Source organism: Asterias rubens, unplaced genomic scaffold, assembly GCF_902459465.1.
Source record: "Asterias rubens unplaced genomic scaffold, eAstRub1.3, whole genome shotgun sequence".
In the NCBI taxonomy this organism is placed as follows: domain Eukaryota; kingdom Metazoa; phylum Echinodermata; class Asteroidea; order Forcipulatida; family Asteriidae; genus Asterias; species Asterias rubens.
The window spans coordinates 130,104-145,938 of record NW_022985695.1 but is presented as its reverse complement, the minus strand read 5'-3'; the positions used below and the strand labels follow the sequence as shown (position 1 = coordinate 145,938).

The window sequence follows — 15,835 nt, the reverse complement described above, 5'->3', positions numbered from 1 at the left end:
ACAATGTTGTGTACTTTCAGATGCTTGATTTCGTGACCTCAAATTCTAAATTTGAGGTCTCAAAATCAAATTCGTGGACAATTACTTCTTTCTCCAAAACTACATTACTTCAGAGGGAGTTGTTTCTCACAATGTTTTATACCATCAACCTCTCCCAATTACTCGTTACCAAGTGGGGTTTAATGATAATAATTATTTTGAATTACCAATAGTGTACCTTCACTTTAATATTGCTTATTAGAGTTTTATAAGTGATATTTTCTGCTTGTGAAGCTCTATGAACTTGGGCCACCGTACATATCTGTAAAGCATAACCAGTTTTATGTAGCACTCAGTCCAATAGAATAAAACAAATCATGCTTTTGCTGCAGTTGTTTTTGAAAAGTTTTGAAGTTAAAGTGTTTTGAAGATTTTGAAGTTTGGGATGGTTAGTGCTAATTTATTTTATGTTAAAGCTTTAAAAAATGAATAATTTCAGAAATTAAGTTATGTTGGCAAAAATGACATGCAAATTTATTATTTATTACAAAGAGAGAGATACAATCTTGTATCAAAAGTATTAAAATTACAAATCTTAAAAGAAATAGATTATGTTATTTTTTGTTATAAAAGGAAAAATAAAATTAAAACTCTGTTAAGAAAGGTTTGATTTCATGCCAGTTATATTTATAGTACAAAAAGATTGAACTTTTAAGAGAGAAAACCGTTTCTCATATATGTAAGATGTATTTTATTCATTGAAGTTATTAAACAGTTGGCCACTTGGTGCTGCATTTTCTGAAATTTGTCTTGATTAAATTGTTTTGAATTTCAGAATTTTTTATATCTAAATTTTTTTTTATAGAATATTGTGAAATCATGTCTAAAGCTAGCTAAAGATGATAATTATTGTTCTCATAAAACGCACCATTTAAAAAAAAGTGGAATGTGTTCATCTTGAATTAATCATATTTGTTTTGGGGTTTTCTTTTGCCCTCGGAATAATCAGAAAAACTGTGATTAAAAAGCCTGAAAAGTCTTGTAAACCCTATAACATACATGACATCTTGGGTTAATAACCAATATAAAAATAATATTCAGTTTTTATATAGCGCTTTACACACCATGTCTCAAAGCGCTTCGAACATTATTACCCCTGATCACTGGGCCTTTTCATTCCTTAAACCATCTCAGCTCCCTGGGGAGTATACAGCCTGTGCCGCCAAATATGTAGCGGAATAAGCTAAACCAATCACAGAACATCTCTGCCCTCACAGCTACCCATTAACCCCTGGGTGGAAAGAAGCAATTTTAGTTAAGTATTTTGCTCAGGGACACAAGTGTCACGACTGGGATTCGAACCCACACTTTGCTAAACAGAAACACCACAGCTCGAGTTCGGTACTCTTATCGGCTCAGCCACGACACACCATAAATATCGGGCATAAGCCTCGGCAATTTGATTGGCATTGTGGTTTCTCCCCTTGCGTTCCACCTCAAGGACCCTGGTTCAAATCACGCTTGGTTTTTAGTCCCAACCTGGCTGCAAAGATTTCCTTGGAGAAAATTCTCTGGGGTTTTCCTCCCATATCAAAAACTGAAACTTCCTTCCTTGTCTTCTCTCCACTAGGTTCTTGACAACAAGTAGACAGTGATTAAGTTCATTTTTCAAGTTCACAATATAAAATTACAAATACTCGGAATTAAAAACTTTATTATTAACAAGTGCAAATTAATATACAAGGACGTAATAAACTTAAATAACACTGCGGATAGCTCCTTAAAACAATAACATAAATAATACAGAAAATGTATATTTAAAAACAAATTGAGAAGGTAAAATATTTCTATCCTTTATACAAATAATACACACATTAAAAAAAACAGTTTTAAGTACACATATTCAACTACTCTTTTGAAGTGGCAATGTATAATAAAATAATAATTAAATAATACTGCAATATTTACATCGTAACGATCACCGTGGTCCAGTGGTTAGACCGCAGGACTTGCAATCACAAGGTTCTGGGTTAGAAACCCAATAGCTTACTGCTGATTAGAATAAGTATTGGCATCTAGTTACTGGATCACGTTTTGATTTGTGAAATTCATAATCATAGATGTTTTAACATCTTTAAAAACCAATGTTTGTATGAGAGAGATTGGCTGTTGCCAGCTTGGTGTTTATATCACCTTGTGTGAGTTTGCCGAGTTCCCTTGATGGAAAAATCATCTAAACAAACAAACAAAATAACCACTTTCAACCACTTTAAAAGTAAACCTACAATATAACCAATACACTGTAATTTGGAACATGTAGTTGAGGTGAATATAGTATAATACAATGAGCACCTAAAAATGTATCCACCCCAAGCATCAGTTCACAATCTACAGGACAGACAAATAAATGTTTATAGCACACGTTTTTTTTTCCACATCTAGGACCCTAGTTCGAATCACACAGTGAACACTATGAGGACTGGGTTTTCAGTCCATACCCGACTACGTGGGTTTTACCGCAAGTATAAAGGCCCGGTCACAAAGGCCCTGATAACGAAAACAAGAAGGATAAAAGTGCACGCCCTCGATTGGTTGAATGTGCGTGGAGCAATTCAACCAATGGAGGGCATGCATTTTTATCGTTTTTGCTTTCGTTCTCTTTATCAGAGCCTGTGTGACCGGGCCTTTATACTCCTGGGTTACTCTAAACTGAAACTTCCATCTTTTGTTGTCTTCTCTCCATTGAGTTCTTGGCTAGTACAGTGATTAAGTTCACTTTTCTAAAAAGTCCTTGGCTTTAAAACCAGAATAAAATGGTCTACCAAGAAATTGCACCATCTTCTTTTATAAACCATCGGGCACCATGACATAAGAGCTAGCTCTCTGAGGCGGCTGTTTAGGAACTCGAGCAAGTTCTTCTTGAGAAGGAAAGTCGTACCTCCCATCTCCGTTTGCCGTTGAGCCTATATGTAGCTCCTGAGACAAGAAATGAAATAAGAAACATTTGTTATTAAAGGCAGTGGACACTATTGGTAATTACTCAAAATAAGTTTTTTGTTAGCATAAAACCTTACTTGGTAACGAGTAATGAAGAGCTCTTGAAAGTATAACAAATTGTGAGAAACGACTCCCTCTGAAGTAATGTAGTTTTCGAGAAAGATGTAATTTTCACCGAATTTGATTTCCAGACCTCAGAATTAGATTTTGAGGTCCCGAAATCAAGCATCTGAAAGCACACAACTTCGTGTGACAAGGGTGTTTTTTCTTTCATTATTATCACGCAACTTTGAATACCAATGTTGTTCAAATTTTTACAGGTTCGTTATTTTGTGCATATGTTGAGATACACCAAGTGAGAAGAATGGTCTTTGACAATTACCAAAGGAGTCCAGTGTCTTTAAGAGAGCACAAGATGCTATTGAAAAGATTTCAAGTAATAATAACACACAAGGGAAACTCACTGATGGGTCAATTTTAAGAAGGGAGGGGGGCAGGGGGAAAAATAAGAGATGGACAGCTCAGTTGGTAGAGGGCCAGTACATTAATCTAAAGGTCATTGGTTTAAATGCTAGTCTGGACAGCTCAGTTGGTAGAGGGACAGTACATTAATCTAAAGGTCATTGGTTTAAATGCTAGTCTGGACAGCTCAGTTGGTAGAGGGCCCGTACATTAATCTAAAGGTCATTGGTTTAAATGCTAGTCTGGACAGCTCAGTTGGTAGAGGGCCAGTTCATTAATCTAAAGGTCAATGGTTTAAATGCTAGTCTGGACAGCTCAGTTGGTAGAGGGACAGTACATTAATCTAAAGGTCATTGGTTTAAATGCTAGTCTGGACAGCTCAGTTGGTAGAGGGACAGTACATTAATCTAAAGGTCATTGGTTTAAATGCTAGTCTGGACAGCTCAGTTGGTAGAGGGCCAGTACATTAATCTAAAGGTCATTGGTTTAAATGCTAGTCTGGACAGCTCAGTTGGTAGAGGGACAGTACATTAATCTAAAGGTCATTGGTTTAAATGCGTGTAAATTTTTTGTTGTTTAGTTAAAAAGAATGTGCATTTTTAGTGCATCCCCTGTTCTTTACATTTAGCTAAACTTGCAGTTGGATATTAACTCTTAAGAGACAGCATGAATTGAAGTTTTCCAAATATTCATGTAAACAAACTATTTTTTTTCAAGACCTTTACAAAAATGTGTTGAAAACTTAATAATAGTGGTTTCTAACATAGCACTCATCTGTCACGCAGTGAGGCTCAAGCGCTTTTACATACAGTATTTTCCTGCAAGGAGGGAATGCATTTGAATTGTGAGACCTACTCATTATAATGGCTGTGGCGCATAAATGCTGCTGATCAAACAAGGAACACTGGGGCGAATCCCTTAAATCTTTTTGATATGTGCACAGGGTTCTTTACATTCATTACAAAACACACAGGACCAACGGCTTTACGTCCCAACAGAAGGACACAGCATCATGGTTAAATGTCTTGGTTAAGGACACATGTGTCAAGAACCTACACTCTGCTGATCAGAAGCACCAGCTGCAGTTCCGGTGCTCTTAACCGCTAGGTCACGACAATAAAGAATTCAAATAACCTTAAAACCTACCAGTGGTCTGTGAAGGTTACGACGCATGTCCTCATAGCAAGCTAACGTCATTGCCCGTCCACGACCGACGGAGGGTCTGGCCATCGGAGTGTCCAGTCCTTGCCGACTAGTAACTTCATCTTCCACCGTCTCGCTAACAGATATCGGCGTACTTGGGTACAGCGACTGCAGGGTTGGTCTCTTAGGAATGGCACCTCTGGAGGATCTACCCTCATCTCTGGAAGGGGAATGCTTCTGTGGCTTCCCATGAATCTCGGGATCCAACCCGGGGAATTGGGTTTCAGAGGCAATGTTTAATTTTCCGATAAGCCCAACGTCTGTCAAGACTCTGCTGTACAGGCGACCTCCAGGTTTCTCCACACTTTTGGTTTCGAGCGTGGGGATTCCTCTTTGGCCTAGGTAGTTTGAGGGCAAGTTCTTTGCGCTTGTTGTGGACATTTCCTGTGTGAACTTTCTCATTCTTTGATGGGGTGATAGACTTAGGCTTTTGGCTAGCTCGGTTTGATAGGTGAGAACTGGACTGTAATTTACAGAGGTTTGATCCGGCAGATCATCTTCATCTTCAAAGTCGGTGTATTTTTCATCCTCGCTCTCACTGCTTTCATCTTTTGCCTCCTCCTCACAAAGTGTATCCGACGAACCCTCACGTTGTTTACACTCTACATCATCCCTACCACATCCTGCTCCATCATTCCTCCCCTCTCCACGTACAGACAATGCCATGACATCTTCAGGAAGTCTCTGACCATCTCTCTCAGATTTCTTAAAACCCAAAGATGCATCGAAGGATCCCTCAGTGTTTTCATTCTCTGTTGATGATACAGTCTCTTTCGGATCAGCCACGCCTTGAGCAAGCTTGACGATTGACCTCCCGTCAGAACTTGGAGAGAAGACAACAGTGGTGAAGTCTTTTGTTGTGGTGAACTCCTTCGTCGTGGCCCTCCTCTCCCCTAGCTTCTTCCATTGAAACTCCTTCTCCTCAGAGTTTTGTGTGTGGCCGTTTGAGAATCTTGGTTGGGAAATGTCTGAGGTAGTCGTATCTTTAGGGACGGGTATTTTAGGAACGCAGAATTGTTCAGTGTTGTTTGTGGAGGGGTTTGGCTTTGATGAGGTACTAGGAGGAGGGTAATTTGAATGTGTAGTGGTTGATTCGTTTGATGCATGAGAGGTAGAAGGTTGTAGTTTCTCTGTTTTAGCCACGAGGGGAGGTGCCTCTGTATACAGGTAAAATGAAAAGAACAAAACATTGATTTGACGCACATACTCTCATCTTGAGACATTCATGTAACATGTACTAATAATGGTGGCTTCTTACATAAAGCGGGCATATCCATTACTCAATAACGCTCAAGGCACTTTAGTATAACGCTCAAGGCACTTTAGTACAGTATTTTCCTGCAAGGTATTGGGACTATGTTTTAATAATGAGACCTTCTCCATTAACATAGCAAAATGTAATGTTTTACAGGGTGCTGTGGCACAACATGCTGCTGATCAAACAAGGATCACCGGTGCGAACACCTTCCCTTTTTGATAAGTGCACTAGGCTTAGCAAGTATTTTCAGTGAAACAAATGCACCGGTCGTTCCATTGGGCCCAGTTTCATAGAGCTGCTAGAGCAGATAAAATTTTCTGCTTAGCAGAATGAGCGATATACCAATCACAAATGGTACATGTGACATGGTATTTGGGCTGCTATCTCTATTCTGAAAAGCATCATTTTTTGCTTACCTGCTTACCTTAATGTTTACCTAAGCAGCTCTTTAAATAGGACACTTGTTGAGATTTAAAATTGCAGATGAATATGATTTTTGTGGAAATCACCCAAGAGAGAGAATGGCAAACCTGTTTTGATTGGATCCAACCCTGTGGAAACAGCTCTTTGATTGGTCACAGGCGTACTGGTACTCGGTAGATCACCATAAACTAGCCTCTCAAGCTGGCGGGGAACCACTGATGAGCTCACCTAAATTAAAGAAATTTAAAAATGATCTCACCATTTAGCTTTATTGAGATAAAGACGCTGTGAAAAAGGACACTTTTTTGCCCTCATGGGGAAATTTTAAATTATAGTCGATCGCACTGTTAAGACTGAACATGTATGTTGAGGGAACACAACAGATTACAAATCTCTAAACCTCGTGTTAAAACGGTGTAAAATATTATTTAACTTGATACTCTTTCAGAGCAAAATTTGAAAAGTTACACTATTGGTTATCAATGATAACTGAGTTTGTACATTCTTAAGAGGAAAACGTTACGTCAGTCAGAAGGTCAAGTTCAGTGCCATTTGTATTCAATATCATCGAATTTCAGGAATGAACTAAAAAATAATTCCTGCCAAAAATGTTCAGACCCATTATTTAAAATGTGACACCATTAAACACTTTGGATTGTTAACAAAGTTCGCTCTAAAAAAAAAAAAACATTAATTTGCACACAAATAAATACACGACATATATAATAATATAATAGTTTGGGGGGCTAATCGTCCTTACTCGCAGCTAGAGCTGAATTGCGAAGGACGCGGCTACAACGTGTTCGAGAAGCAGGCATGCAAGGGCGCATTCAGCTGCCAGCCACATCAACCCATTATGACCACAGAGCACAGCCAAGATCGAAAACCGGATAGTCTGGAAAACACTTGTGGCACAGCAGAGAACCAACGCACAACTCAACTTACATATGGCCCCGACCGGGAGTCGAACCGGGGTCACCTTGGTGAGAGGCGAGCGCTTTAGGCACAAGCCAACTGTGCCACCCCCCTAAATTCAAAATTTAAAAAAAAAGCCGGAAATTAAAAACACAAACAACTCACATTAGCTTTGCCTCGATTCATATCACTCATATCCCGGATGCAGTTTAAGAAGACGTCGACCGACGCAGTAAACTCGGCTAGAAGATGATCCAATGTCTTCAGCCGCAGATCTGACAAATGTCGGACATTGAAAGCGGCTTGCAGTAACAGCTTGGGAGATAGAGGGCGCTCCATCCACATAGTTTGGCTCACCTTGAGAGGGAAACCATTTTATTTGTCTCATTATCAAAAAATTGTGCACTAACAAAGATGTGGAATAACCACTTTTCAAGTTATTATGAATTACAAGATAGTTACGAGACAGGTTTATGTAGCACCTTAAAAGGGTTTACAAGGTGGTGTGACACACTCGGCATGCACAATTTTGGTAATTGTTCAAAATAATTGTTAGCATAAAAACTTATTTGGTAACAAACAATGGAGAGCTGTGATAGTAAGATATTGTGAGAAACGGCTCACTCTAATGTGACATGTTTTTTGTTGAGAAAGAGGTAATTTCTCACTCAAATATTAAAAGCTCCCAAATTTGTGCAACAAGGGTGTTTTTTCTTTCATATTCTCTTGCAAATTTAATGACTACAAATTGAGTCAAACTGTTCAAAGGTTTGTTATTTGATGCACATAATGGGATACACCAAGTGAGAAGACTGGTCTTTGACAATTACCAAAGGTGTCCAGTGCCTTTAACAGTGGAGGAATAAAAGAAATGTAATGTAATGACTAAATTCTTACCGTCTTGGCTTGGTCATGAAGCAACTGCGGATACAAGGCTTCTACCGACATGTCTAGGTATTCCAGTAGGCATTGTGTTAAACCACTCAGTTTATGGGGGAGCTCACCATTCAAACGCCTCATTCTAATCAATACATCTGCAGCCTAAGAATAAAAAACACAAGTTTCTTATTTCTTCTATAAGGCTCACACAAACGCAGACCCTTGTCATTTTAAAGCCATTTGCAGGTTAGATTGATAATAAAATTAATAGTAATAATATTTATTCCTGCAAACACATTAACAAGCACATGTACACATTAAACATATTCAAGAAAACAAAGTAAAACAACACTGGGGTGCCCAGGAGAGCATAAAAGTAAAAAAAATAACTATTGCCAAAAGGCGTATGTCTCCTAAATCCCCAAAAATACACTGAGGCAAGAAAGGGCATATAAAAAAGCACAGAAGATACTACAAATCACTGAACAACTATAAAAGGCAAACTAGCAAAGAAATACACAGAGCAAAGAAATACATAGATATACACATAAAGGATTTGAAGTCTTGTGTAGTGACTCGCTTCACTGCGTACAATTCAATTCCTCAAACTAGCAAAGAAATACCCAGAGCAAAGAAATACATAGATATACACATAAAGGATTTGAAGTCTTGTGTAGTGACTCGCTTCACTGCGTACAATTCAATTCCTCAGACTTATGTCAATTGTCAAATGGTTCGGGGCAAGCCTTTGCAGAGCAACATCTGAATGAGCAAACCCAGGTACTATTGTTCATTGGAACATGGACAGATTGGTTTATTTTCAGTAAACCTCTCTGCAGAATCAGGGAAAGTTGGCAGATCAGAAGACGATGAGAGCACACTGAAACCTAAGGTTCTTTTCAAAACCACTCCATTATCCTTACATGGTGTTACCGCAAAACTTACTATAGTTATCAGAACCACTCCATTATCCTTACATGGTGTTACCGCAAAACTTACTATAGTTATCAGAACACTCCATTATCCTTACATGGCGTTACCGCAAAACTTACTATAGTTATCAGAACCACTCCATTATCCTTACATGGTGTTACCGCAAAACTTCTTATAGTTATCAGAACCACTCCATTATCCTTACATGGCGTTACCGCAAAACTTACTATAGTTATCAGAACCACTCCATTATCCTTACATGGTGTTACCGCAAAACTTACTATAGTTATCAGAACCACTCCATTATCCTTACATGGTGTTACCGCAAAACTTACTATAGTTATCAGAACCACTCCATTATCCTTACATGGCGTTACCGCAAAACTTACTATAGTTATCAGAACCACTCCATTATCCTTACATGGTGTTACCGCAAAACTTACTATAGTTATCAGAACCACTCCATTATCCTTACATGGTGTTACCGCAAAACTTCTTATAGTTATCAGAACCACTCCATTATCCTTACATGGTGTTACCGCAAAACTTACTATAGTTATCAGAACCACTCAATTATCCTTACATGGTGTTACCGCAAAACTTACTATAGTTATCAGAACACTCCATTATCCTTACATGGCGTTACCGCAAAACTTACTATAGTTATCAGAACCACTCCATTATCCTTACATGGTGTTACCGCAAAACTTACTATAGTTATCAGAACCACTCCATTATCCTTACATGGTGTTACCGCAAAACTTACTATAGTTATCAGAACCACTCCATTATCCTTACATGGTGTTACCGCAAAACTTACTATAGTTATCAGAACCACTCCATTATCCTTACATGGTGTTACCGCAAAACTTACTATAGTTATCAGAACACTCCATTATCCTTACATGGCGTTACCGCAAAACTTACTATAGTTATCAGAACCACTCCATTATCCTTACATGGTGTTACCGCAAAACTTCTTATAGTTATCAGAACCACTCCATTATCCTTACATGGTGTTACCGCAAAACTTACTATAGTTATCAGAACCACTCAATTATCCTTACATGGTGTTACCGCAAAACTTAAATTACAACGCACCTGAGTATCATAGACGTTTGTGAGTTTAATTGAATACTGGTGAAACAGCTGGTCCGATGTCCATCGACTGTCGTGAATCACCTGAAAGAAAAGAAACTCGAGTAAGAACAGAAAAAAAAATATATCCCGAGTTCTAAGAAAAGAAATCCACAGACAAATCATTCAGGTAGGATTCGAACCCAAGACCTTTGCATTGCTAGAGCAGATGTCTTACCACTAGACCACTAAGCTAGCCCCATAGCTAGAAGCAGAATTGAATCCTTATCAGCGGGTACCATAGCAATTTAATAGACGTAAATTATAGCTGCACAGGGATAAAGAATATAATTTGGGGTTTAGCCTTAATCAATGTGTATTGAAAGCACTGTATTACTCTCCCAGGTTCTGTTACAAAAGCTAGTCGCCAACAACCACTTCACAAAAGATATAGACATTGACTGTCTAAATAATGCGACTTTGGCTACGGCTATTGGCTATAAACATTAGAGAATAGGAATTTTAGGCGGTCAAGTCATAGTCACAACCAAAGCAATCCATTCGGATCAGCCTAGGATTTAAAAAAATATTAAACGTTACATTGGGTAATACAAATGAACACGCCACGTGGCATATAAGACCTACATACTTTGACTATAGCTTGCGATTCCAAGATGTCTGCCAAGCCCTGACTGAAGAAGACTGGTCCAAGAGTCACGATGTCGAATATGTAGACTTGATTCCCGCAGCAAATCTACAAAAAATAACAATGTCAAATAAAAATAAGTATCAATAAGTATAAACAATAAGAAAAACTGACTGGGTAAGTTTTAAGTAGTTTTGTGTTCAAACTAAAACTAAAATAAAAATAAGCTATATTTTCAAACATGTAAAAACCAGGCTTAAGCTTGTTTGATTGTATTCCACTAGTATGAGTGACTTCAGACGTGCGAAGTAGGGTCCCATTCCTGCAACAAATAATCTGTGGAATTGTTTACTACAGTTGAATTGCTTTTATGGCCGCAATTGTGTGCTTATGCAAGACTGTTTTAAATGGTTAAGTTTTAGAAGTTTTAGAAGTTTTAAATTGTGCAGTTTTGAGCGATGACACACATCCACCGACTTTAACTGCCTGTGAAATATTTTGTCGAATTCGGGGAGATTTTTCCACAAAATGGTCTTCAGACACAGGCAATTGGGAGGCAATTTGGAGGGAACTAACTTCACTGAATGAAAAAGGAACATTTCAGTCACTCAAGATATGTTTTTGAATGTGAATGTGTTTCTTTGTGGAGATTGTCTGGAACTGGTGGCCTGTCAATTTGGCTGTGTGACATACCCCAAAGTATGCATTTAACATTTAGAGGCAATTTACAGGCAACAAGAACAAACATCTACATGTACATGTTCATTTCAATATGATTTTCTTGGGACAGTAGGATAGTGTTAGAAAAAATAATGTCTGTTGTCTGTATGTGAACGTTCCTTTGGCATGCAGTGCAGTTGGTTGCCTCAAGGTTGCTTGTAAAAATTGTCCCGTGTGACATGGTTTTTAACTCATAAACAAATAAAGACAAGTTTACCAACCTACCTGTAGAAGCGATAGTTTGGATTTCCGACCAAGGGTCTCCGCTTCCAAGGCAACACCAATCAGACGTTGAGACCTAATCTGGTTAATCTTTTGAAAAAAAAAAAAAAAAAAGTTTCCTTTTTAAGAGACATGGACTCTTTATCAGTAATTATGACTGTGTGTGCCTTTTAGCTTACTGCTCATGGTCATTCATTATGACTGTGTGTGCCTTTTGGCTTACTGCTCATGGTCATTCATTATGACTGTGTGTGCCTTTTGGCTTACTGCTCATGGTCATTCATTATGACTGTGTGTGCCTTTTGGCTTACTGCTCATGGTCATTCATTATGACTGTGTGCCTTTTGGCTTACTGCTCATGGTCATTCATTATGACTGTGTGTGCCTTTTGGCTTACTGCTCATGGTCATTCATTATGACTGTGTGTGCCTTTTGGCTTACTGCTCATGGTCATTCTTTATGACTGTGTGTGCCTTTTGGCTTACTGCTCATGGTCATTCATTATGACTGTGTGTGCCTTTTAGCTTACTGCTCATGGTCATTCATTATGACTGTGTGTGCCTTTTGGCTTACTGCTCATGGTCATTCATTATGACTGTGTGTGCCTTTTGGCTTACTGCTCATGGTCATTCATTATGACTGTGTGTGCCTTTTGGCTTACTGCTCATGGTCATTCATTATGACTGTGTGTGCCTTTTGGCTTACTGCTCATGGTCATTCATTATGACTGTGTGTGCCTTTTGGCTTACTGCTCATGGTCATTCATTATGACTGTGTGTGCCTTTTGGCTTACTGCTCATGGTCATTCATTATGACTGTGTGTGCCTTTTGGCTTACTGCTCATGGTCATTCATTATGACTGTGTGTGCCTTTTGGCTTACTGCTCATGGTCATTCATTATGACTGTGTGTGCCTTTTGGCTTACTGCTCATGGTCATTCATTATGACTGTGTGTGCCTTTTGGCTTACTGCTCATGGTCATTCATTATGACTGTGTGTGCCTTTTGGCTTACTGCTCATGGTCATTCATTATTGCCTTCACTGGAGGGCCACATGCCAGGGCCCAATTTCATAGAGCTGCTAAGCACAAAAATTAGCATGAAATTTCTTCCTTGATAACAACAGGATTATCAACCAAATTTGCTTGGTATTGGTATTCAGCTGTTGTTTGATTATCCTGAAAATCACGATGAAATTTGGTTGGTAATCCTGTTTTTATCAAGGAAGAAATTTCATGCTTAAGCAAATTTTTGTGCTTAGCTGCTCTATGAAATTGGGCCCAGGTGGCCAGAAGGACACTAAGCCTGTGTACAATATTAACTTTGGTTTTACCCACATCGATGTGTGTTGGCAGTGAATACTTTCAAGAGCTTTGTGAAAAAAATCACAGGAATAATAATCGGGAGGGATTCCAACCCACAACCTTTGCAATTCTAGAGAAGTGCCTTACTAACTAGACCACCGAGACTGCCCGCTACCTCTCCATGCATTTTATGAGCAAGGAAGCTCATAAATCATTCTACTCTCCTGAACAGCACTGACACCAGCAGTTAGTTTATGGTGTAGCCCTTTGTTTATGACCCACTCAAATCGGCCTGCCACTAAATGTTTAAATTTATCGTTCTTCATCAAAGTGGCCAAACTGCTTGACTGTACATTTCCCTCAAAAGTCTGCATTTCTTGTAAAATGGTAAAAATGTTAGATAGAGTATTAAGTAAAAGGGTATTAAAACCCAATTCTTACTTGTGAAACACAGCACCCCAATCTCTTGTCATACACTCTTATCAAGTACAAAATCATTGATCACAAACACACATTTGGAGGAAATTTTTAGTTTCTCTTTTCAAATGGATGTAGAAATGAATATCTACAACCATTTTGAGTAAAAAATATTTGGAATCAAAACTGGCTATAGAGGAAACTTACAGCTTGTTCAAATGTTGTGCCAATTCGACGGAGATAAATATACTCAGTTGTTTTGGCATTGTTGTCTTCATCATCACTACTGGAGCCGCCATTCTGTTAAATGGGGTATAAATATTATTACATTAATTTCAATGGTCTGTAAACAGTTGGAATTATACACCTATCAAATGTAATTTGCAATATATGACCCCGGAAAAGTGCGTCACTGTCCATGTGTGAAGCAGTTAATGGTCTGACGTTTGACCCTAGCAGGACACTAAGTGTAACAAAAATGGTTTTTGTTACACTTAGTAATCTGTTGTGTTGTCATTCAGCCTTCGGGAAAGACTCCGCGAGGGTTAAAATGCATGCCATTTTTGCTTTTCAATTTGAAAAGTACGTACCTCGTGTAGTTGTTGTTTATTTTTCTTCTCCTCTGCCTGGACAGTGTCAGAAATGTCGACCACTAAAATTAAAAAAAAATATCATGATAATTTAGAAGTATGTGTGGTTTAAAAATCATTGTAAACTTATTAAAAAGATTCACACATTAAAAGGAATAAGAAATAATAAAAATATTAAAATTGTGCATTCTGCAATGTGTTTGATTTTATATTATCTTTTCTTGGTTTCAGGTAAGATTATGTTGGTATTTGTTTACACCGTCTTCGATAATATCAAAAAGTCCACAAATTTACACAAATTATAGATGTGAGAAAAGTGATAAAATTTATTTTAAATTATGCTAAATCTAATAATAATAATAATAATACTACTAATAATAATAACAATAATAATAATAATAATAATAATAATAATAATAATATTAATAAGACTTTTAATGCGCACGTATCCACCCTGCTGGGTGTTCAGGCGCAGTAAAAACCAACAACAAACAAAACAAAACACAACAAAACAAAGAAGAACAGACACAACAAAATTAGTCCTTGAAAACCTCTGACATAAGATAAGGTTTGAGAAGAGATTTGAATGTTGTCGTACAAAGACAACCAATGCCAAACGCTCCATTATTTTTTTAAATAAGGCCAATAAAAGGCTTTTCAGTTGATCGTCCCTCCCTTACTTCTAGAGAAGTAAGGCTCCCCGTGCCTTATAGTTTCTGGAAGTAGTCCCTCTCCCTCAACCTTTTTGAAGCTGCATTTTATTTTATTCCCACAAACAACCAAAAAAAGTGTTCATGTTTTTGGCTTCATCATGGCAGCATTCTTTCAATGATTGACTTAGTTTACATATACACGTATTTTATACTTTTTAAGTTTTACAGCAATTTAGTCGGATAACTTTCCGTACGTGCCACCACTTTTTCATTCATTTTTACAAAAAGGGATATATCAATCAGGTAAATAAGTTCCTATATTATTTTATATCGAATGAAAAAGTGGTGGCCCCATACGGAAACTTTTCCATTTAGTCTAGCTCTTTCCTCCTTGAAAAAAATAAATAAATAAATAAACAAAAATTTCGTCATCCCCCTAAAAAGAAAAAAAACAGGAAAGCGTATATTTTGACATCATGGTCTAGCCATCAATGTTTTGCTACTCACACTCTTGCAACTCAGGGCCATAGAAATGAAGTAGTCCAGTCAGCTTTTTACCAGATGGAACAAGGCAAACTGAGAAAAGATAAAAATATTAAATAGTTCTTGAAAACTATACAATACAAACAATACAATTACATTTACAAGATTAAGTTTATTAAAAAAAAAATATATAGAACACAAATATTACTTCAGACAGAAGCCAAGACAGATCTAGCTCCACTTAGTGTGGCCAAGGATAGCTGAATCAGCTATCCTTGGCCATACAACTTACACAAGTGGGGATAAGAAAGATCCAGCAAAATGCTAGCGACTACGTGTAAACCCTTTTATCGGATAACTTTCCGTATGGCGCCACCACTTTTTCACTCATTTTTACAAAAAGGGATATATCATTGAGGTAAATTAGATACTATATTATTTCATATCGAATGAAAAAGTGGTGGCGCCATACGGAAACTTTTCCCTTTTATCATTGGGTGGACAAATGTGTATGCCAAAAGTAACCATTCTTGATTAAAATACCTTTCATGAGAGATATTTTGCTGTTATTTAAATCAATTGAATGCACAGTTCCTTCAAAGACATAACCCCCTTCCTTCGTCACAACTCGAAGCCTTCTGCCCTCGTACATCGCCATGATTAAGCAGAGATCGT

At 37.8% G+C, this 15,835-nt stretch overlaps 1 protein-coding gene across 1 annotated transcript; it reads right to left on the bottom strand.

Moving 5' to 3' along the window:
* Positions 1-2,159: 2,159 nt before the first annotated feature.
* Positions 2,160-15,835, bottom strand: LOC117305668 (piRNA biogenesis protein EXD1-like). The gene is made up of 12 exons (XM_033790524.1): positions 15,704-15,835; positions 15,185-15,253; positions 14,025-14,086; positions 13,642-13,734; positions 11,718-11,804; positions 10,776-10,880; positions 10,151-10,231; positions 8,135-8,278; positions 7,403-7,594; positions 6,430-6,550; positions 4,585-5,798; positions 2,160-2,955 (listed from the first exon to the last, which is right to left on the bottom strand). The coding sequence occupies exons 1-12, from the start codon at positions 15,816-15,818 to the stop codon at positions 2,824-2,826; spliced, it is 2,415 nt and encodes an 804-aa protein (XP_033646415.1). The 5' UTR covers positions 15,819-15,835; the 3' UTR covers positions 2,160-2,823.